General features: G+C 43.0%; 1 protein-coding gene across 19 annotated transcripts in view; it reads left to right on the top strand.

The window, feature by feature from the left end:
• The window catches only part of MAPT (microtubule associated protein tau), a 156065-nt gene that overhangs the window by 126997 nt on the left and 5401 nt on the right, over positions 1–23667 (top strand). For 17 of the 19 annotated variants that reach the window (XM_031965950.1, XM_031965962.1, XM_031965949.1 and 14 more), the window contains 2 exons: positions 9427–9508; positions 11211–11323. In XM_031965950.1, the coding sequence (XP_031821810.1) occupies positions 9427–9508; positions 11211–11323 (195 nt within the window). Of the gene's footprint in view, positions 1–2093; positions 2187–3165; positions 5847–9426; positions 9509–11210; positions 11324–23667 lie in introns of those variants that run through there. The other 2 variants (XR_004233836.1, XM_031965954.1) reach the window with 2 other exon arrangements.

Below are 23667 nucleotides of genomic sequence, written 5' to 3'. Positions count from 1 at the left end.
GGGGGTTGGGACCAGTCCCTTCCAGCTCCAGTTCTATGACCCTGTGATTCCTTGGCCCATGTCTTCATGAATGCTGCCCCTAGAAGTGCGGATTTACCCTCGTTTGGGTGGTAGATGAGGCAAAGAGATGCAACTTTCAAAGCATAATTAAGAAACTCTCAGCAGACCTTGCAGCAGACCCTTGGAAAGACAGTCATTGTTGCAAATTGTGACACCACTGACCAAGAACGTTGGGATAGGAGGGTTGGGAATAATAGTGGGGGCTCATCTGGCCCATGAACTGCATTAGTCAACCAGCGGAATGTAAGGTCCTCAGGTCTTTCAGCAGCCCAGGGCATCTGGCAAGTATTTGCTGATGATGTTAAGAACTATTTAATTTCTCACCTGTGAAAGGCCTCTAGAAGGCTCTCATCATAGAGCAAATTCCAAGGAACCAGCTTAGGCAGAGGCCCCCAGGGGCCTTCTTGAGCCTGGGCCCCCAGTCAGACCTAAGGAGGAAGGATTTCCCCCTTACCTTCTTCCTGAGGAGTAACTATAATGAGGGAAGGGTGGGGGGTGGATCCCTTTGTCAAATGTAGCATGTGGATGAGGAGCCAGTGGAATTTCAGCTTGCCCCCCCACCCCTTGTCAGCCTGTCTCACGCTTTGGCAGGGGCAGCCATGAATCGCTTGTTCCCTTGGCATAAGCACAGACCAGCTGTTGGCCAGCTTTGCCTCCTCCTGCTTTTGCAAGGAGAGAAGGGGCATCCGGGGCTTGCCAGTTCTTCCCCTTCGCTGGTGGACAGAACTGCCCTAATGGGAATCCAAGAAAAGTGACCCCTGCAGACATAGCTTTTGAGATTTGAATGTAGGAGCACTGTTGGGGGGCCCTGTCCAGCTTCCCAAAAGGAGTGCCCTGCGGTTGGCATCCTGATGCTCTTTGGGTGTTCCTGCTCTGCTTAAGGTCCTGGTTAAGGATCTATCCCCTGACATCTCCGGGCAGCACAGCAGTCTTGCTCCTTTAAAGACCCGTTTTGGACAAGAGCGGGAGCCACTCCTTCCTCATTTTTCTGGTTTGTGAATGTTCATGTGTTCTGCAAGCTCCCTGCCCATGCAGCACTGGGGGCTCGGGTCTCTTCTGTGGAGACTGAGCGGGTTAGACTCAGGATCTCTGGACTGCTTCGGCCGGTGGGAAGGTCAGCTGTCTCATCCCTGGGAGCCTGCATGCCAGGCTTTCCCTAAGGAGGGCCTGCCTGCTGTGGCCCCCACGAATCCCCCAGCCCCCAAGCCTGTTTTCTCTCCTAAGAACTCTCCTCTGTTCTGTAGGGCAGCCTAGAGTACTGATTCTTGCCACTGCTCTCCTACCCAACAGCCTCCTGCCGACTTCCCGCGGTGAAACCTCCTTGTGGCCAAACGCTCCCCCTGGCACCTAGCAGCTGTTGCATGGCATTGTTGCTAACCCTGCTCCCCAGTATCTGTTCTCACCTCCCAACTACCCCTCCATCCCCCTCCACCTCTGATGCTTGATGAAAAGAGTGTGTAAAAAACAAAAATCCATCGCCCATCCCTGATGGACTCCAGTGTGTACGCTCGGGGCTCTTAGTTTAGGTGTTGGATGAACATGGAAGGAGTTCCCTTCTCTCCGAATCCACCCCAGACTGCAGATCCAAGAAAAGACTGCTCTTGTCATCTTGAGTTGGGCTAGCAAAGAGGGTCAGGCCACAGGCAAGGCCTCCATTCCCGTGTGGTCCGAGGAGTTTTGCTCGGTGCCAGAGCTTAGGGTTGAATGATTTGGAAGTCTGTCTTGCAGCCACGACCAGTCACCAGGGGGAACCAGTTGAAAGAATATGGATGGCTCCGTTCATCCTATCCCTACTTCTAGGGAAAATAAGTAATGCCCTAAATATGGTTGTGGGTTAGGAATGTATTTTTTTTTTTAATTAGAAGCTTCAGTTCCCAAAACATCTGGGAATATCACCGAAGATCCTTGGGCTCCCAGTCTTCTTACCAAGGTTGACTGGTGACCACTGCTCCTCATAATTGTGGGTTGACCCTTATAAGGGACTGTTCGCCTGACAAACCCCCTTCTTGGTTTTATATTCTGTCCCTTGGCAGGTAACCACTGTTTCTTCCCATGACTATCAAGCAGAAAACACTTTTCCTGATGGAAGGACTACAGGCTGGGGAAATTCTGACCTCCTATAAATTGTGAGCCTCAATTGGAATTATTTTGTCTGCAGAGTTGGGCAATCTTCTGGGTGGCCCACAGCAGTTGTCCCCATGGGTGGTCCAGAGGGTGGTCTGAGGAGCAGCAACAGAAGTGGTTTCTGGCACCAGGCTACCTACCCTCTGACTCCAGCTGCTGACAAGTTCATGTTCATTCTCATTCTCTGTCTCTGCTTAATGTCTCTCCTTTCTTCTCTTTGTCTTTCTCTCTTTCTCTGTCTCTCATTTTCTGTCTTTCTCTCTCATTTTCTGTCTTTCTCTCTGTCTCTCTCATTTCCTCTCTTTTTCTCGCTCTCATTTTCTCTCTTTGTCTCTCCCTTTCTCCCTCCCTACCTCTCTCTCTTTCTCCCTTTCTCCATTTCTCCCTCGCTTTCTTCCTTTCTTTCATTCTGTCTCTCTTCCTCTCTCTGTCTCTTTATCTTTTTCTTTCTGTTTCTCTCATTTTCTGTCTCTCTGTGTGTGTCTCTCTCTCTGTGTCTCTCTCTCTCTTTCTCCCTCCCTCCCTCTCTGTCTCTCTCTGTCTCTGTCTCTCCCTTTCTCCATTTCTCTCACTTTATTCTTTTCTCTCATTCTCTCTCTTCCTCTCTCTGTCTCTCCCTCTCCTTTTCTCTTTCTCCTTCACTCTCTCTCTTTCTCTCTCTCCCTCTCTGTTGCTCTTCCTGTCTCTCTCTCCCTCTGTCTCTCTTCCTATCTCTCTCTGTGTCTCTGTTTTTCTCTCTGTTTCTGACTCTCTCTTCCTTTCTTCCTCCCTCCTTCTGACCTAGACTTTCCCATCACAGTTTCAGGGAAAGAGCAAGCAGGAAATCAAGCCAACTACCCAGGGTTGGGAAGAAAAAGTCCCCTCCACAGAGCTTTAGTGCCAGGAGCCTGTGGGTGTGGGCCAGCTGGAGCATGGAGAGCCAGGGCTGTTGTGACACCCCCAATTTTGTCTCTTTGGTCCTCCCCTGATTCCCACCCCCAGGAACAAGAGCTGTTTGTTCCTGCCTTTCCACTGTTTTCTTCTCAACCTTAAAACCTGGACCAGGCCTCATCTCCAAATATTTCAAGTTATGTATTACCTAAGCCAGACTTCTCACCCGGACTCCAAGTTACTTGCCGCCCTTCCACTCTCCCCATTCCCATTCTCCCAATCAGCCTCCACCACCCCCTGCTTTTTCTTGCTCAGGCTGAAAGAAAAATGAGCCTTGTTCACTCTACTACCCCTGTGCCCTTCCACATGCACATACATGTTGTGGTACATGGCTAATAGCTTTCAGGAAGAAGCCTGTCATTGTGGGTAGAGGGTGGGCCTTGGAGGCTATACAATATGAGTTCAAGAACTGACTCTGATTCATACCACTTGGGTAACCTCTCAGTGTCCCAGGCAATTCACTAAAACTCCAAGCTACAGATGAACTGCTAGTCTACATTGGCAGACAATGTCAATAAACAGAGTTTCTCATGCTTATGAAATCATGAGTCTGGACCCAAAAAAAACTACCACCAGGCCAAGCACCAGGGATGGAAGGTGGAATGATTGAATTTTCTAGTTAATCAAGAAGAGCCCTTTTTTCATTCAGATTTCATTTCTTAAAAATCTACCCTGTTAGGACATGGTCTTGCCTTAGTGATTCATAAGTAAAAAAGATTGCCTTTTTTCTTGGTGACTAGAGCTCTTGCAGGGATGTTACCTTTGGGAATGAGAGAGATGCCCTGGTAGGGTCTACGAGATTCCTTTCATTTCTAGAGCTATAGCATTCAGAAGGCACAGTGGATAGGGTGCAGACCTAGTGTCAAGAAGATCCAAGCTCAAATGTGACTTCAAACACTTGCTTGTAACTGTGTGACATTAGACAAGTCACTTCACTGGTGTCTTCCCCAGTTTCATCTCTAACATGGGGAAGAAGATAAAAGAGCAACAACCTTCTATGGTTGTCATGAGTATAAAAATGAGATCATATTTGTAAAGTATCTTACAAACTTAAAGTGATGTATAAGTTCTATTATTATTATTATTATTATTATTATTATTGTTCTAATATTTGATCAGTTCTCTATTTACAAGATGGTAGAGGTAGACTGAGAACATCTGAGGGATTGGATTGAATCTTTAGCAGTTTCTCCAGTCATATATTGGAAGCTCCTTTTTGAATAGATGAACTCTTGATACCCTGGATTCTTTTCCTTTAATATGTCCTTTTTTGTGAAAGGTAAAGATTTGGGTGGGGAAGACTTTGAGTTATTGAGCTTGTCAGAAGTTATTTCTATTAACACAAATCTCCATTCCAAAGTACTGGTTTGTTTTGTTGTTCTTACTGGATACCATTAGCCCATGAAAGGATTTGGGGTTTTTTTAAGGGGGAGCAGGGCACTCTGAAGCAATGTGCCTGAGGAGAACCCCAAAGTGAAATTAGGGCAAACTGAATTCACCTCATAGGTTCATGTGTGAAAATGTTTTGCAAACTAAAGTTGACAAGCCTTTTTCAACTGCAACTGCTATTATCCTGGTGACACTCTAGTTATTACAGTGGTCTAATAGCCACTTATGCTGATAGGAACAATCAGTTAAATAAACCATTAAGTAGAGAATAGAGGTGTCAAACTGAATATAAATTACTGGTGTGTGTGTGTGTGTGTGTGTGTGTGTGTGTGTGCACAGAGACTCATGTCTCTGCTTTTAACATGCACACACACAAGAACCAGGAAGGGCAAAAAGGATAATAGGAGAGAAAAAGTTCAGACAGGGCAAAGTATGGGATCTCCATCACAACCTGTGTGAACTCTGCTTCAGCATCAAGAAACGGTCCCCAAGAGAAGCAGCCATGATTCCTCACCTGCCAATCCCAGGGCCGCACCCCACACACAGTCCCCCAAGGCTGAGCGGACCCCTTTCAGGGAACTTTGAGAAAGTCCCTTCTGGTCCCCATGCCCCCGAGATCACAGCCAGCCCTCCCGTGAGGGGCCTCAGGAGCCAAACAGTGCCCTCAAGCATGGCACGTCATGATGGAGAGGCTCTCCACCCCTGCAGGCCCCAGAAGGACCTAACCCTAACCCTAAATGCACCTTTTTGGGGGGTGGGAGTCTTTTATTGTTGTTCTCCCTGCTTCCTGACTATTTTACTACTCTCTGCTCTCAAATGGTGTTTTCACCCACTCGGAATCGCCCCAGCCCTTCCTGCCACATTGCCGAGTGGTGCTAGAGGAAATTCACTAACTCGGCTTGGGCCGGCCTCTGGTACTCCCAGAGCCCTCCCTGCCACCGGGCAAGGCGTGGACTCTTCCCCCTCTCGATTCACTCTCAGATTCTCCCATCCCCTGCCCCAGACCTCTTCCTCCAGCTCTTACAGCGCATCCTTCTCAGGTGCTCCCCTTATTCTTTATTTATTGTCCTCCGCCAGGAGGTCCTCATCTTCTCTCTCCTTGATGCCGTTCTGCAGCGGAGACCGCCCTTCTCTATTCCAAGATGTATCTTTGATCCCCAACTGCCCTCTTTTCTCTGCCAGCTTGCCCCTCCATTGTCCCTTTCCCCCTCTAATCGTCAATTTGTCTTTCTCTGTTGGCTCCTTCCTGGGCCTACGTGTGTCCAGAGAGGACTCATCTCTTAGAAAAGCTTTGTTGTCCCCAGAAACCAGTTCTTAACCCAGTTTATAAACCTTTTGATATATATATATGATTTAATTAAAAACTAATTCGTTTCCTTTGTAATCTTATGGATTTTATTTTATTCATTTAAAAACTTCATGATAAGAGGCTCATAGGTTTCACCAGACTGACACAGGGGTCCGTGCCACACAGAAAAAGGTAAGAACTCTTTCCTTAAGCCATTGAACGCCTAGAGAAAGGCCTGTGTGCCTCCTTGTCTATAGCCCCTCTTCTCTCATTTGCTTCTCCATCTGTAGTGAGTGATCTGACCTCTGCCCTTGTCACTTATCCCAAACTCCCATCTCTGAAGTTATCGGTGACCTTTTAAATTGACAGGCACAGGGTCTGCTAAAAAGTCCTCATCCTTCTGGACCTCTCTGCCTTTGACATTTGACACTTGACCATCTGTTCCTGTTCCAGAATTTCTCCTCTCTGGGTTTTTGTAACACTGCTCTTCTTCTCGATTTCCTTTATTTGGTCATCATCCTCAATGTTTTAGCCCCCAAGGTGGGTGTACCCAAAAGCTCTGACCTATTCTTTCCTCCTCTTTCTCTAAACCCTCTCAGTGAAGCGCATCAGTCCTCATGGACTCAGTTATCTCAGTCATCAGTGACCCAGAAGCAGATGGCTCCCAGATCTGTAAGGTTCATGTAAGCCTCAGATACTAGCTCTGCAGCCTTGGGCCAGAGTCACTTTGGTCGGGTTCAAGTTCTTTGGCCATTAAAATGGAGATGATAATAGAAAGCTTCTCTCTCCCAGGGCTGTTGCAAACAACAAATGTGCTTTGTCCGCACAGAGTAGGCACTATGGAAACGCCGGCTGCTGCTGATCTCTCTGCTGTGTTCTGGCCCCACTGTTTCCCGGGGATGTTCCAAGACACTTCAGACCCAAGCCATCCAAAACAAGAGCTCACTGCTCTTCTTCCTTGCTCCCCTGTTTCTGTTAAGGACGCCACTGTCGTCCTAGCTCCCTGGGGCCTGAGAATCCTCCTCGACTCCTCAGATATCCAGCCCATTCCCAGGCCCTGCCAGTTCTCCCCTCACATCGTCTCTCCTATCTGGCCCTCCTTCCCTCACCACACCCCCCTCCCTGCAATCCCAGTACAGACTCTCATCATTTCTCATGTGGACTGTCACAATTGCCCTGTAATTGTTCTTCCTGCCTCCACACTTTCCCCACCACCTCCACTTCCTTCCTTCCCACCACTCTGAAGCTATATTCTGAAAAGCACAGACCCAATCTCATGAACACCGGCTCCCCCAGTCAATAAACTCTAAGGGACCCTTCTTGCCTCCTGAATAAAACATAAACTCTCTCTCTGGCCCTGAAAGCCCTTCGCACTCTCGCTCCGCCCTCCCTTTCCAGGCTCACTACATACTATTTCAGCCCCTTCACACAAACTCCAGTTGCAGCCAGGCTGACCGACTTACCATTCCCTGTCCGGACTCAGTGCCTTTGCAGAGTCTGGAACTCCGTGCCTGGGAAGCCCTCCCTGTGTCACCTCCACCTCTCAGGATGCCCCGCTCTGTCTCGCTCTTCCCACGGGAGGTGTTTCTTGATCCCAGCCTCCAGTTTCTAGTGCCCCCCGTGTCTTTTTATTCTTGCATATACTTTATGGAAGAAATGGGGAAAGGCAGGTGCCTCAATGATCAGCGTTTCCCCTTTTATCTTTGTATTTGTTTACTTGCGTATGTCATTTCCTCTGATATAACATTGCGCGCACACACGCACACACACACACACACAGAAGTAGATAACTAAGCTCCCTCGGAGGCAGTTTCGGAGTTTGGGGTTTGGTTTTTGCATTTGTAGATCTCCTTTCAGAATGAGGCAGAGTCTAAGCATTTGCTGCGCTCATCCATTGGGAATTTATTTCTGATTTGTAGATGAAACCACAAGAAGGAAGAGTAATAAGCTGGGAAGCGGCCCTCGCCAAAGGGCTTTCGCACGGAACCTCCCCCGCCCCCCTCTGCCCCCCCCCCCCAGGTTTGTTGTAAATAACTAGTGCTGCTAGGGAAGGGCTGGTCACCGCTAAGCAGGAACAATCATTAAAAGCGAGGCCAGCTTAACCAATCTCCGGCAAAGATGCTCAGACCCAGGGTAGTCCGTGCTATTGAAAATAACGAAACGCGTTTCTGCCAGATGCGGCCCGCGCGCGGCGGGGGTTCCCGCGGCCCCCCCCCCCCCCCCCCCCCGCAGCTGCCAGGCCTCCGTGGGAACCTCTGGCACCCCCGAGGGTGTTTGAAGGTGCCCCCATTCCTTTAGGTTCAGCAGGTCCCGGTGCGTGTGTTCCGGGATGCCGTCGCACGCCGCCGCCGTGACTCCGCGTGTCCCCAGCCCCAGTCCGGCACCGGCTCCGGGCGGGCGCTCCAAGCGTGTCCCACCCACCGCGGCTCGCCGCCCTGGGGCTCGTGCTCCATACCGGGCTCACAGTGCTGGTTCGCCAGCCCCCCAGGGGGCGCTCCTGGCTCCGGCGGGCCCCCCGCTGGGGGTCAGCCGGGGTCACTAGCGGGCCGCCGCGGGCCTGTTTCCGCAGGGCAGGAGTTACTGCCCGCCAGGGAGCGCCCTTCTCTGGGGGGGCGGGGGGTAATTGCTCCCGTCGGGCGACGAGACTCAGTGAGAAGTTTGCCTCGGTTGGGAGAGGTCACCGCCGGGCTTCGGGCCTCCGGAGCAGGGGGGGCGCCCCCTGACGATGCTGTCCGTGCTGCGGGGAGCGCGGAGGAGCACTGGAGTCCCCCAGCCCTGCCCCGTGTCTGTCTCAGTGCCTTGGAGCTTGCATCGTTTCCCCCGCGGCTGGGCTTCTGCTGTCTGTGTCCCCTCCCCACCGCGCTCTCCCCGCGTCCCGGGGGCCCCCGAGGCTCTCAGGAACCCGAGCTTCGGGAGCTTCCGAACGCAGCTGGTCCTGCCCGCTCCCGCCTCAGAGCGCTGGGGGGGGGGCGGGAAAGGAAACGCAACCTTAGCGGCGGCCAGGAGTAGGCTGCCCTGTGACCTTTCACCTTTCTGAAACCGGGGTCCCGTGTAACTGACTGACGACTTCGCTTGTTCCAGCTATTGGGGACAAAACCTAGCGGCAGAGAAAGGCGTTTTCTTCGTGTGTGTGTGTGTGTGGGGGGGGGGGGGGGGGGGGTGACTCTCGCCCAGGCGAAGCAGAAGCGGGTTGCGGCCTTCCAGGGCCTCACCCCCTCCCGGCTCGCGGGCCTCCCTGGAAAGCGGCGGGCCGGCGTGTGCTCTCGCGCGCCCCTTGCGGAGGAAGCGAGTATTCTCAGGGACTTCTCCTGCCCCAGTCCGTTTCCTCCCGGGGCTTGGATTCAAACAGGGGTCTGAGTTTATACAGCCGTGTTTTATTGTTACAGCCAAATTTAAAATCCTGTGTTTCTGTTTTTGTTTTTATTTTGTTTTGTTTTCTATCTACTTTCCTTACCCTTAATCTTCTCCCTTCTATTCCCTTTTTCTAACCTTCCCCTTCCCTTCATCTTGATTTTTCCTCTTTCTTCCTGTCCTCCTCTTCTCTTCCTAATTCTCCTTTTTCTTCCCCTCGCCTCCTGCCCTCCCTTTCCTTCCCTTCACTCCCTGCCCCCTTTTCCCTCTCTCCATGCTCCCAGGTGCAAATAGTATACAAGCCAGTGGATCTGAGCAAGGTGACTTCCAAGTGTGGCTCATTGGGCAACATCCATCACAAACCAGGTAGTCCCCTGAAGAGTATTGAGGGTGCTTGGGTACAGTCTCTTTTCTAGGTAATCAAATATTCTCTGTAGCCGTCACTTACCAATTTGTCCTATTTCCAACAAGGAATCGTCAAAGGTGAAATATATTTTGTCTGCCTGTGTGCTTCCTTAACTTTCTTTCCTTGAAAGAATATGAAGGGGATATATTCAGAAATGAAGGTGATCTATAAACCAAATAAATTGATAATAAAAAAAGACAATAAAGTATAAGAGCAAATCTTTTTTGGGGGGGAGGTCTTAAACTCTCTGATTCTCAAAGCAAGATCCATGGAGTGCTGTTTTTTGTGCCCTCCCACAGTGCCAGGCCAGGGAGAGGCTCCTGGGGGGCCCAAGGTCCAATAGGGGGATGATGTGACTTTGCATGATGCTGGAAAGCGCCTGCCCTGATATCACCATTGTCCCCACTGATCTTGGATGAGAAATGATCTACCACACTCCCCCGATCTCAGAGGTCTCCTTATAGTTCTCATTCCAAATACTTTTTGTCTTGGTTTGAGTCCTTAGCACATTCAGCAAGTGCTCACTGAGTGCTTACTGTGTCAACATATTGCAATATATTGGCATTTAATACCAAGAAACCAAGTAACCAAAATGACCCATGTAGCCCAAAGAGTCTAACAAGGCAAGGAGACCTTGGGAACGGAAGGACCACACAGCACAGGCAACCTGTCCATTGTTTCTGCCCGTTCTTGGATGTTTGCCAGAATTGAGTGCCTATCATGACAACTACTCCACAAATGGCATTCTCCTTGAATTCTTAATATTCCTGCTTTACAAATGATAATGGTGCAGATTCCCATGACCAAGCTCCCACAACTGCTGCTTTTCTGTTTTAATTGAATAATTTTTTTTCCACAGGGTATGGAGATTGGGAACCATAGTCTTATGAGAATGTCAGATCTGGAAGACTATAGACAGGAATTTGACATGGCCCTCTTAGAATGTCTCATGATTTGACTTGAGTGGGGTTAAAATTTATCTTGAGATACTTAATTTGCTATGACAGTCCCATTTTAAAAAAAAATTGAGAACTGGATCTCTCACTCAGCCTGGAAGTACAGTGACCACTCTCAGGTGCTACCCACTGCTAATGGACATGAAGCTTTGACCTGCCCTGTTTCTGAGCTGAGCCAGTTAGACAGCCAAGCCCCCCCTCCCAGGGGCTCCCCATATTAGTGCCAGCTTGAGTTCATCAGAGTTAGTTCCCCTGAAACTCAAAACTCACAAGTTAAAACAAGCCAGTAGCCTCTCCCTCCCCCAGGAACAAGGGACTCCAGGCATTTGCCACAAGGCTGAGCAATTCCATTCTTTGTGGATAATGTCAACAGGGCTGAGCTGTTGGGAATATAGATCTCTTCTTCCTAAGAACAAGAAGCTGTCCTGAAATTACACATTGGCAGATGTTTGAACCATTAATGATGAGCCTTAACTGTATATAAAAGTGGGTCTACTAGTAAGTCCCCTTTGTCAGAGACAGTTTGTAAACTGCTCCTTCAAGTTAATAGGCAATAGTTTAAATGTTACTTCATTATATAAAATCTGTGGTTATAATGGGACTTTACCTGTGAGTCTTCCCTATCTCCCTGCAGTGTCTACTGTAAAGCACAATTAACAGCCTGAAAAAGATGCCTAGGTGATACTGTCTGTGTATATTGTCACAGGTGGTGGCCAAGTGGAAGTTAAATCTGAGAAACTGGACTTCAAGGAGAAAGTTCAATCAAAGATTGGTTCCCTGGATAACATTACCCACGTTCCTGGTGGAGGAAACAAGAAGGTAAGGGGGCAGCCGGGGAGCCTGTGAACTAGATATTAATACATAGCCCTAAGTCCGGGTAGGTGATGGCCATCCAAGCAAACCACCATTATCCTCTGCATTCAAAGCTGTGTTGGTGGTCCAGACACACAGGGACAGGGGATGGGGAGGTGACATCACACTAGACAGCAACCAAGGGGGAATGAGTGTTCTTTGGTAGGTAGGTAGTGCTCAGGTTAATCAACCCAATGTGTGCTAATCAGAACTTACCCAACAGGTCAATTAGGGGAGGGTTCTTTGCTTTTCCAAAGGATCCCCCCCCCCCAACCCGGTTCCTTACTCAGCACATTTAAGAGTTTGTTTACATAGCACATTAACTGTGGACAGAGAGGCTGGGATAGCCAGAAAAAATAGGATTCCATTAGATTCATGCTCCACTCTCTACCCTCCCCCGTGCCTTACATAAAAGTAGCACACCTGGCTCTGGAAGGGAGGAGTGTGATGTCAGAGGCCTGCTAGCTAAAGCCAGGCCAGCCTGAGGGGGCATTCTTGGTAGAGCTGAAGCTGGTGAACCTTTAGTCTCCACCAGCCCTAGAGATACCTTCCTTCTCATGGGGATCATCATGTAGACCTATGGAGGAAGATGCTTAGAAACCTTCTAAGCCCTTTATTTCAAGTGGCTTCCGCTCTGGGCCCCTGATTCCTGTCATGAGACAGATGCATTGTTGGGTATGGGGGAGGGGAGGGGAAGAAGAGCAGATAGTCTCTCTGCCGGTCTCCCCAAAATTAATATGAGTAAGCTAGACTATCTGGGCTTTTTTACCTAGGATTTAGGAGCTTGCTTTTTAAAAAATATATATTTTAATAATTGCATTTCAATATAATTGCTTTTTTTTAGATTTTAAATTTGGTTTAAACTTAAGTGCAAAATAAGTAAAGAAAAAAATATCATCATGTACACAGCTTCTTGTAAATTGTTCCTTCAAGTTAATAGGCAGTAGTTTAAATGTCATTTAATTATATAAAATTTTTGGTTATTATGGGACTTAACATAAGAGAGGACTCGATATAAAACAATAAATTTCCATTTCAAGAAAAACTATATAATAAACACTCTACATTATAGCTGTCCAGCTTTTCTTTGCTTCTTCTTATAGATTTTCTTTTGTTCTTCACTGTGCACTTTTTACTTTAGTTTTTCCTTCCTTTTCTCACTCCCCCCAAGTTGAATATGGAAATATATAGGCGTATATGCATGTGCATATATGTGTGTGTGTATATATATATATATATATATATATATATATACACACACACATATACATATACTTGGTTATACATAGACACATATGTATACATATACATGTACAATTACATCTATAAACATATGCACTCAGACACATATGTAAGGCTTTAACTATGTTTGTTTTCACCTGTCATCTCTGGAAGTGGATAGCATTTTCTTTCATAAGCCCAAGTCTTTCCATGTTTTTCCAGATCAGCCAGTTCATCATTTTCAAGACCACAGGAATATTCTAATATTTCACATTCTGTCTGAAAGATTGTTTATAAAAGCTTTTTTCTCATTTTTATATAGTCATTGTATTCTTGACTGCATTGGTTTTAGTTATACAAGAATATTTTAACTTAAAATAACCAAAATTATCCATTTTATATTTCAATAATGCTCTCACCTTATAATATACATTGGTTTGAGGTCTTGAATACTACTGATTTCTTTACATCATTTCCCTGTGGTTTCTTTAAAGTTCCTGATCTTTTATTCTTCTAATTGAATTTTGTTATTGTATTTTTTAATTTAGTAAAGTAAGTTTTCAGTAAATTAATTGGAATGGTATTACATAAATAGATTAGTTAGGTAAAATTGTTATTTTAAAAATTACATTAATGTTATCTACTCATGGAATAAGTATTATTTCATTTATTTAGATATGATGTATAAACGGTATTTTATGCTTATATTCACATATGGGTAAATTCATTCCATTCACATTATAAGCTACAATTATTTGTTGAATATTTCCCCCTTCCTATTTTCCTCTTTATGTTTTTCACCCTTTTCATATTCCTGCTCAATCCTCTACTTTATGTCTACCTGCTACCTTTTTCTATTCCTTAAGCTACCTACCCCTTCAAAAATGCTTCCCTTCTCCCTTCTCCCCAGCCTGTCACTTTGTCCTTTTATTTCTTTCTGAATTTAGATCACACACACACACACACACACACACACGTTATTCCCTCTTTAATTCATTCCTGATGAGAACAAGATTTCAGTACTACCTGCCTTCCCGCACTAGCTTCTTTTGTATTGTTTTTCCTTTTTTCCTCATTTGTATGAGATAATTGCTCCTTTTTATCTCTCCTTACACAGTTTTATATATTTTTTAGAATCACCATCATACTCAGTTCAGCCCAAGCCTTTCTTTCAAACTATCCAAATAAAAATGACAGTCATAAAAGTACTGATATTTTCATTTACAAGACGTTACTGAGTCCTTTATAATTGGTCCTAACTTTATAGTTCTCTTGGATATCATATATCTAATTTTCCCTTACGTTCTACTGGTTTTTTTGTCACAAATATCTGAAAGTTATTTAGTTCATTAAATATTCATTTTTTCTGGTCAAGATTATGCTTAACTTTGTTGGGTAAGTTACTCTTAATTGAAGTGTAACACCCAGCTCTTTTGCTCTACAAAAATAAAGTATTCCAAGATTTACAGTCCTTTGATGTGCTAGTTGCTAAGTCTTGTGTAATTCTTATTGTGGCTGTAGCTTCATGATATTTGATTTTTTTTCTCCTTAACCTGGAAGCTTTGAAACTTGGCTATGATATTCTTGTAAGTTTTCCTCCTGGGATCTTTCATGTGGTGATTGGTGGATCTTTTATCTATTTCTGCTCAATTTTCCTTGATAATTTCTTATAATATTGTGTCAGAATTTTTTTTAATTACAATTTTCAGGCAGTCTTAGTATTCTTATATTATTTCTTCAGCTGTTCTCCAGATATGTTGTTTTTCTAATGAGGCATTTCACATTCTTTTCTATTTTTTCATTTTTTAAATTTTATTGTGCCTTAGAAGATCATTTGCTTTCCTCTGCCCAATTCTAGTTTTCAGAAAATTATTTTCCTCAAGTTTTTGGTTCTTTGTTTCAGTGATTGACATTATTTTCATAATTTCCTTGATTTTCTCTTATTTTTTTTCTAGTTTTTCCTCAATCTCCCTTATTTGATTTTTAAAGTCCTTAAGTTCTTCTAAGAAGTTTTGTTGTACTTGGAACCATATGACATTTCTCACTGAAAAAAAAGATTTTTTTTTAAGCTCCATTATCTTTTTCTGAATATGAATGTTGAGCTTCATTATCCCCATAGTAACTATTTATGGATGAGTTCTTTTTCTTTTGCTTGCTCATTTTTTAAAAATTATTTTTGTTTTATTTTATTTTTAGCAGTGATATAGTGTGATCAAGTTCTAGTCCTGAGGTATGGAGAATTATGCCCCAAGCTTCCTTCTGAGGTTCAGCCTTGGGCCAGTCCTCCAAATGATCTTCCTCCTTGCAGTCCCTCAGGGGGCTACAAACTACAGTTCTCTGTTCTTCCCTAGAATAGAAACCAGGAGCTTTGCTCATGGCCAGCCTGGTACCTGCCCCTCTGCTCCTGCACTCAACCAGCAGCAACAGCCCAACCCAGGAAGCACAGCTGGGTCCCTTAACATAGTGGAAGGTCTTTTGGTCTTTTCCCTCTCTGCCATCAAACCCTCACAGCTTGAAAGATGGAAGTTTCTAAAGCTTGAGGCTCCAACCCTAATTATGAAGGGTGGGTCTAGAAGTATTTGCACTTCTTTCTAACCAAATCTCTGCCCCTGGAGGTCAAATCTTTCCTGAATCTTATCTTAGGAGAACACTACTTTACCTGGACTTGTGTTTATTTCCAAAGCTCTGCATTCCCTCTGAGGCAATATTCTGTCTTTTTTCTATGGAGGAAATTTGGAGATGCAAAAGTTTTCTGACCTTTCACCACCATCTTCTCACAATCTTCTCCCTTTTGTGTTTTATTTTAATCATTTAAAAACATCATTTTGAAACAAAGTTCTATAAGTTGTTGCCAGTGGTTTCCATGGCACTAAAAGGCTAATTAATAGCCTCTAGCCTCTAGGATATTTGACATTCCTTTATACAACATCCTAGTCCTATGATGCTTCTCCCCATATGGCAAAATCTCATCATTTCAAACACCACTAATTTAGCTTTAATCAGAGGAATTGGTGTGAACTCAAATTTATCTTTGCATACTTAATTTGTTTATCAACCTCATCCTTTGCAGACAATGCAAAGGGGATCATGGGTGGGAAAGAAAAAACCAATCCTTCTCAAACACTTTGGTATCTCCCATTTAGCATCTTGTTATGATGCTGATGAAATGGGCATCCCCTCTCGGTGTCAAAGGGGTCTTCTATTTTCTCCTTTGTTCTGTGGAGCCCAAGCTCTGCCTTCCCCAAATCAACCTGAGGGGCAGAGGCTCAGAGCCAATAGAAGTCCCTTCAAGACTTAAAGCTCTGTCCCTCCCTTCTAAAGAAGGAGCTCAGTGGTCTTCAATCACAGATGCTCTACCTGACTGAGGACCTTTCTCAGCAACGTGTCTGGAGAAAGAAAAAGAAGGGTTTTGGTCCATTGCATACAACTTGCAAATTATTGACGTTTTCAGAGGTGGTTTTCTAAAAATCAGCTCATATTGGGGTTGTGGATTAATTTAAACATTGAAACAGCCGATGGATTCAGGCAGAGCTGTTTGTTGTTGTCCTGAAACTTGTACTCTTATGAGCTCAAAGTATATACACTAGATGAAAGCAGGGGACAGAAGGTAGTGGGGAGTACAGAAAGACTGCAAAAACCTATATAAGAACCATGGCAAGGAAACAGATCATGCTCATAGAACTACCAAAAAATCTGTTCAATCAAGAAAAACAAGAAATGGCAAGGCATGCTGCTTGAAAATGATTTAAATTAGAAAAGAAAAAAAAAAGACAGAGAAAGCAGAACTACTCAAGTCCTATTTTGTTTTCATTTTCTCCATGAAGAAAAATAAACTTGGAGAAGGGCAAACAAGGCTAAAAGGCGACTTAAAATCCAAGCTAGCATAAGAGTCGATAAAAGAGGAGAGTACTGAGTTCTTTTAAATGAAGTCACATCCTCAGGTCCCACTTTGCTATGTCCCATCATACTGCAAGAACTTCAATAGATTCATAGAACCATTGTCAGTAATCTTTAAGAAGTCATAGAAAATGGAAAGAAAAACATTTAAATACATTAGTTTTCAAAAAATGAACAAAAGACACATTCTGGAAATGACAGGCCAGATTGTTACGAATTTTTGGCAAAATTTTAGAGCATATTATTAAAGAATATTAAAGAAATGGTTTGTTCTTCCTTAAAAAGGAAATGGTAATCCCTTACTGCTCACATTGACGTACTATGTCATACTAAGCTTTTCTCTTTTCCTCTTTAATGGGGTCATAAGTCTGGCAGACCATGGAAATTTAGATAAGCATTTTTTTCTTTTTTTTCTCTTTCTTTTTAAAAAATTATTATTATTTTTATTTTGGCAAGGCAATTGGGACTTGGCCAGGATCACACAGCTAGAAAATGTTAAATGTCTGAAATCAGATTTGAATTCAGACCCTTCCAACTCTTAAGAGTGGTGCTCTATCCACTGTGCCATTTAACTTAGACAAGGGGCTTCTTAGACTCTTTCCACTCGTGATCCCTTTTTTTTTTTAACTTTTAATAATAGCTTTTTATTTTCAAAATACATGCAAAGATAGTTTTCAACATTCACCCTTGCAAAACTAAGTTTTTCTCTCTTCCTTCTCCCACTCCTTCTTATAGACGGCAAGTAATCCAATATAGGTTAAATATGTGCATTTCTTCTATACATATTTCCACATTTATCATGATCCTTTCTTTTTGCCTGAGAAATTTTTATGTGCTCCTGAGTATATAAGTATATACAATAGATATACAACTCAAACATTTAATGATAAATCATAAAAATATTTTATTTTAAAGCAATTCTTTGGTGTATATATATATATATATGTTTACCATTTATTAAAGACAAAAAATGTGCATACTAATGAGAAGGATGTGGTTATTTAATTTCACATAAAGAATTAAATCTTGGTGAAACATTTGATACCTTTTATTCTTGCCAAATTTTTCATAACCCCTACATTCAGTTACATGACCCCATATGGAGTTGCGACCCATAGTTTAAGAAGCTTTGATCTAGACTATACATCTGATAGAGTCTATCATGATATTTTTGTGGACCAGAGGGAGAAATACCAAGATGGCTGGTGGGTATGATTAGTTCAACTTCTTATTTGAATAATTACTCAAAAAATGTGAATTAATGGTTGCTAATCTACAAGACAGTTTTTTACCATTGATAACTTGAATGAACACCCTATAAGGAATAATTTACAAGTGAATTATATAACTTAGAAGGAATGGTTAATAGATGAGTTGACAGAATCAAAATTCCAAAATATTTTCATTGACTAGAATGAGAGGAAACAAAGGTGGTGAAATGTAATGGGAATAAATTTTAAATTTTGCATTGAGGAGTTTTTTTTTTTTTTTTTAATCTGTTAAAGGCAGAATAGAGCTCCCTTTACCAGTAGCTTTTTTTTTTTTTTTTTTAAACAGCAAAATTTCAGTTTCATATGTGCTTGTAAGTATTTTGTGGCTACCGAAAAGCTAATTTCCCAATATACTATGTTAACCAAAAAATAATACCATACAGTATACAGGGAGGGCAGGTTGCACTCAGTCTGGTCTGGTGGTAATTCAGGCTCAGAAGGAAAGAAAATGAGACCCTCATAAGACTAACCAACATTTAACCCCAAAAACGTTTACACTCAATAGCAATATGGAAAAATACATTCAGCAAGGTCACAATATTGGTTCTGATAAATGCAACTTCCCTCATCTCTATATGGAAATATATCTAGTCAGAAAAGTATGTTGATTCACATGGTAATAGAACGTTAAGACAGATGAAATTGTCTTCCTTGTGGACCAGGCTTTTTATTCCTTTGGTGTTTGAAAAATCATGCTGTCAACTGAAATTCTAGTCCCCTGGTGTTAGGATTCTTACAAGGTGCCAAGTCATTGGAATTGATGAGATAATGATTCTCTAATTTACATGTACTTAGTACTTACTATAATTCCACAAGATTCACACCTTTAAGAGAGCATATATAGGGAGAAGCTCCCAAGGGCAAAGGGACAGAAGCCCACTAGAAGGTCTTGGAGGAGGAGACAGATTCATTCCATCTTCCACCTTTATGTTGCCTGGAGACTGAAGCAGAAACCTTTGGAGACTGGGAGATTCAGAAGCCAGAGCTCAAGTTCTCAGAACCAAGACCACAGAAGGCCTCTGAGAAAGCTAACCGGGCCCCAGGAAAAGAGACAAGACTTAAAAGGAGACAATCAAGGATTTGGACTTTAATTCCTGACTGCATTTGGGGTATTTACTGAAATGAAACTAAGGCTGCTCCAGAACTCCACCCCTCTCTCCAAACCTGCTCTCATTTTGTGGCTACTAAAAAGCTAATTTCCCAATATACTATATTAACCAAAAAATAATACCATACAGTATACAGGGAGGGCAGGTTGGACTTAGTCTGGTCTGGTGGTAATTCAGGCTCAGAAGGAAAGAAAATGAGACCCATGCTGTCTCATTTTAGAACTTTTTTGCCAAATTTTTTGGCAAAACTTTACATTTTAGAAAAGAATATTATACCCTGGACCAACCAGGGGAAAAAACCAGTCCAGCCCATATGAGTTAGATGTTGCTGTCAACACAGGGCATTAGACATCACACTATATTTGGTCGAACCATATCTAAGGTTCTGTTCAGTTTGGGCACCATGTCCTAAGGGGAACGTTGAAAAATTGGAGCGGTCCATATAGGAATAATAAGCAGGATGACTGAAAAACTCAAAACCTACCATCTTGAAAAAACAGTTGAAGGGAGCCCAAGATACTGCCCTTGAAGGAGAGAAGACCTAGAAGAAGATATGTTCACTCTCTTCAAAAATTTGAAAAGTTGTCATATGAAAGAAGGGATAAACATATTCTTTACACCTCCAAAGATCAGAACAAGAACTGGCAAATGGTAGCTATTACAAAAAGCAGATTTCAGCTTGATAGAAGGAAGTATTTCCTAACAATGAGAGAACTGTTTGACAAGGGGATTAGGCTGTCTTGGGAGTCTTGAGAGATCATGAGTCATCTGTTACTAGAAATATTCAGGAACAACAAATACAGTTTGAGAAATAGACAGGTCAGTGGTGTGGTAGATAAGAGTGATGGACCTTAAAGTCCTGATCTGGGTTCAAATCCTGTTTCATATATTATTTATCTGGGCAAGTCATTTATCTGCTGCCTGTGTTTTTTTTTCTCACTAAAAAAATAGCACCTACTTGAGTATGTATACTTATATATATTTTTATTTTTTATATAAGTATATTTATCTATAAATATATATTAAGTATTTTACAGACTTTAAAGCAATATAACATCATTAATAATAATAGTAATAATAAATTGTATAATCAATTTTCAATCTATCTGAAAGCAAAGATGCTAAACAATTTTTTTTTAAATTAAGGTTGGAATTATGATCAGAAAAGTTCTTGTTTCCATAAAAACTTTGTGAGAAAAATTATATATATTTTGAAGGATATCCTTGATGAAAATATGAGATAGGAGCAGTCAAGATTTTACAGATTATTTTCTTTAGCAGGTCATAGTCTATAGCAGATCTTTATTGGAACAATTGGCTCAATAAAGAATAAAAGATCCTGTTGTATTTCTTGAAAAGGGGGGAAAAAGAAATAATCACAAAGAGACTGGATGTATGACCATCTTCCAAGACTACTATTGAGGAAACTCTTCCTTTAACAGAGAGATTAGGCTAGATGGTCTCCACATCTCCTTCTAATTCTGAGATGCTCTGTGAGAAAGAAAGAAACAGAAATACACATAGGAAGGAAGCCTCTTCCCTTGTAGGCCTGCTCTCACTGCTCTGTGAGCGCTGGAGAGGATGTGGTATACCAGATGGCTGCAAGGCAGGCTGCAGTTTTTCTGGCTTGTGTGCTGGCCAAAAAGAGGAGAGATGTCCAGGTTGTCTGCTCGTGCCTTCTGGGACTCTCCAGCTCTAAGCCTGACCTTGCCTTGCCGCCCCCCAGGAAGTTGCTGACAGGCTGCACGCTCTGGTCTGGGAGCCTGCTTTTGAAGCCAACAGCTGTGGGATGTCAGATCTGCGAGCGACTTAAAGATCCTGTAGTCTAACTCCAAATAGAGACCCTCTTGTTCAGAGTTGTTATTGTATTAGCTGCAGAGTAAGGATCAGAGTCCAGGTTTCCTGCGTCTCAGTCCATGTTTCTTCAGTTCATACATTTAGCAGACATTTATTTCAAGCCTGTCATGTTTGAAGTACCAGAGGATGGAGAGATGGGAGAGGAACAAGACCTAGTTTGCCTTCTTGTAGTCTAGCACTTATATTATATCCATATGTTAGAGGGTATGAATATAGGTATATAGGTGTATATGTGCATATCTATCTCTCTGTGTATAAACATACACATATGCACTTATAGCTACATTTACACACAGAGAGATAGCTATACACTCAGATACTTTCCTCAAAATGCACATACATACGCATACAATATATACATACAATGCACATACATACATATATGTCTATATTCATATACACACAGATATATTCACTCAAAAATAATTTTCTCAATACACATACATATAAAGTTTCACCTAATAGTTTTATCTCAGCTTCCCACTGAGATAGATTACTTCAGATAGTACAGAGACAAAACCTCCTATGCCCCCAATCCCTACCCAAGAGAAATTAAACGTGAAAAACAAGTTCCCTTCAGTTTTCTGGAATTGATGGGATAGACTTAACTTCCCTTTCCATCTGTGCCCCTTCTGCTTCAGACTTTAAGTTTGGCAGCCAAAGAGCCAGAGGCTCAGAAAAGAGTGGGAGATGGGGGCACCTCAGTGGTGCCATGGATAGAGTACTCCCTTGAAGTCCCTGGGACCTGAGTCAAATGTGACCTTAGATACTAGCTATGTGACTCCAGCAACTCACTTGACCCCAAATGCCACCTTCCCCACCAAAAAAAAAAAAAATCATTGGGGAATAAGGCTGTGGAGTCAAAAGGAAAAAGTCTTTATTGTCTGTATGAGCTTGAGCAAATAATTTTTCTTCTCAGAAACCCATTTTCTCCTCTGTAAAATGAGGATGGGCATCTCCAGGTGGTTCTCCTGGTTCTGCTCACTTCCCTCTGTCAGCTTTTCTTGAAATTACCTTTTTCCTGATTTCTTATGTTTGTTCAGCCATTCCCCAATTGCTGAGCATCCTTTTGGTTTCTATTTGTTTGTGACCCCCCTCCCCCCACACACACACTCACATGCCGTTAAAAATATTTGTATACACACAGGGCTTTTTTCTCTTTTTCTTTGATCTCTCTTTCTTTGAGGCATAGGCCTGGAAGTGATATAACTGGGTTAAAGGGAATGCAGTGTTTAGTAACATTTTGTGTATAATTCCAAATTGCTTCCTAGAATGGTTGGTGCATCCGCGTGCCTTTTTTTCTCTCCAATGCCTCCAATATTTGTCACATTTGTTCTTTTGTCAGCTTTGCCAGTCTGATGGATATGTGAAGCAGAATCTCAGAGTTGCTAGAATTTTCAATTCTCTAGTTATTAATGATTAAGAGCATTTTTTTTCATGGCTAGAAGTGCATTTCAAAATCTGTAGAATCAGTCTCTCAGCCCTTGAGACCATATTTCATCAAGAGGAAAGGATTTCCTCTATACTTGAGGAAGCTGTTCTTCCTGTGTTCCTCCTTTTCAAAGTGCAGTTTTCACTTCCCATTTAATATATTGGGGGTTGACTTTGGGTAATTATTAGCAGTATTGCCTCAGAGGGGAGAGGCACTTTGGGGTAGTGGCTAGAAAGCTGTCATTGAAGCCAGGAAAATCTGTTGCCTCTGTGTCACCCTCTCATTCATTTGAAGCTTCCTTATGTTTTCCACCTTCCTTTCAAGTGAAAATGCTGAAAAGTAATATGATTGCATTCCTCCAGTAGAATGTTGGTCATTTACAAGTACCTCACATTTAGAATATCAGCATTGGCTGTGTGATCCTGGGTAGGCAGTTTAACCTCATTGTGAAAGTCTCTTGAGACTTAACAAGTTTCAACAAAAATATTGACCTTGCATTGACAGAAGAAGCATGCTAATTTGGGAGGTTCCTATATAAGTTAAAAGGCAGGTTCTTATTGATGTTGCTGTTTGTGACCCATCTGTAAACCACAAAAGGGTCACGAACAGCACCATCAATACTCCTGTGGTTTGCTATTTCCCTCTCCGATCCACTTTACAGAAGAGAAAATTGAGTCACACAATGTTAAGTGACTTACCCGCAATGTCACTCAGCTAGTTCTAAGGCTGGGTTTGAAGTCAGGTCTTCTTCAGCTCCAGATCTGGAACTCTAATCCCTGCACTTCCTAGCTCCCAGCTCCTATACCTCACCTATTGCCTCATTAATCTATGATAAGGGAGAAAAATAAGCAGAACCCCCATATTTAGTCTATTCTCCTCCTCCATAAAGTTTTGAAAATGTCCTTGTGTTCTGGACTGCTGTTTCCTTGGGTTGTGTGTTTTCTCTAAATCAATGTCAAATGTGCGCCGTTTGAGGCCGTACCTCTTGGCTTTGAGTGGAACCAGTTGCTTTCCATTAGCCAGAATTCAATGTCTTTTCCATGTTGCATTCCCCATCTCGTCAGCACCAGTAGCGTGAAGGGGATGGGTCAGAACCATGATTGCCCTCTCCCCATCTTTATGGGGTCCTCTTATTTGGTGTTCATTTTGATCTGTGCTTTGCCAGGGCCGGGGTCTGACAGCTGAACAAAAGTGGCTCCTGTATCGGTAAATAGTCATTTCCTGTCTGGTAAGATATAACCAATTTCAGTTTTCTAGCTATTGTTCAGTGCCGGCTTTCATCATTGGACTCATCATATAGTTATTTGGGGACATGAAATTGGTGGGAAATATACAAGCTTTTACCCTCTTGCACTGCTTATTCTTCCAGCCATGGTTTTTAATGTTTTTCACTGTTTTTCCCTACACCCACTTTTGCTTTGAAGCCATCTGAGTATTAAGGTCTATGTTGACTCATCTCAAAAGCTCCCAGAGCCCTTCCTAGAATTTTTCTCATTTCTTATCCTCTGCAACAGATGCAAATAA

Source organism: Sarcophilus harrisii, chromosome 4, assembly GCF_902635505.1.
Source record: "Sarcophilus harrisii chromosome 4, mSarHar1.11, whole genome shotgun sequence".
NCBI classification, from domain to species: domain Eukaryota; kingdom Metazoa; phylum Chordata; class Mammalia; order Dasyuromorphia; family Dasyuridae; genus Sarcophilus; species Sarcophilus harrisii.
The sequence above is the reverse complement of the archived record's forward strand: the minus strand, read 5'-3'. Positions and strand labels throughout refer to the sequence as shown.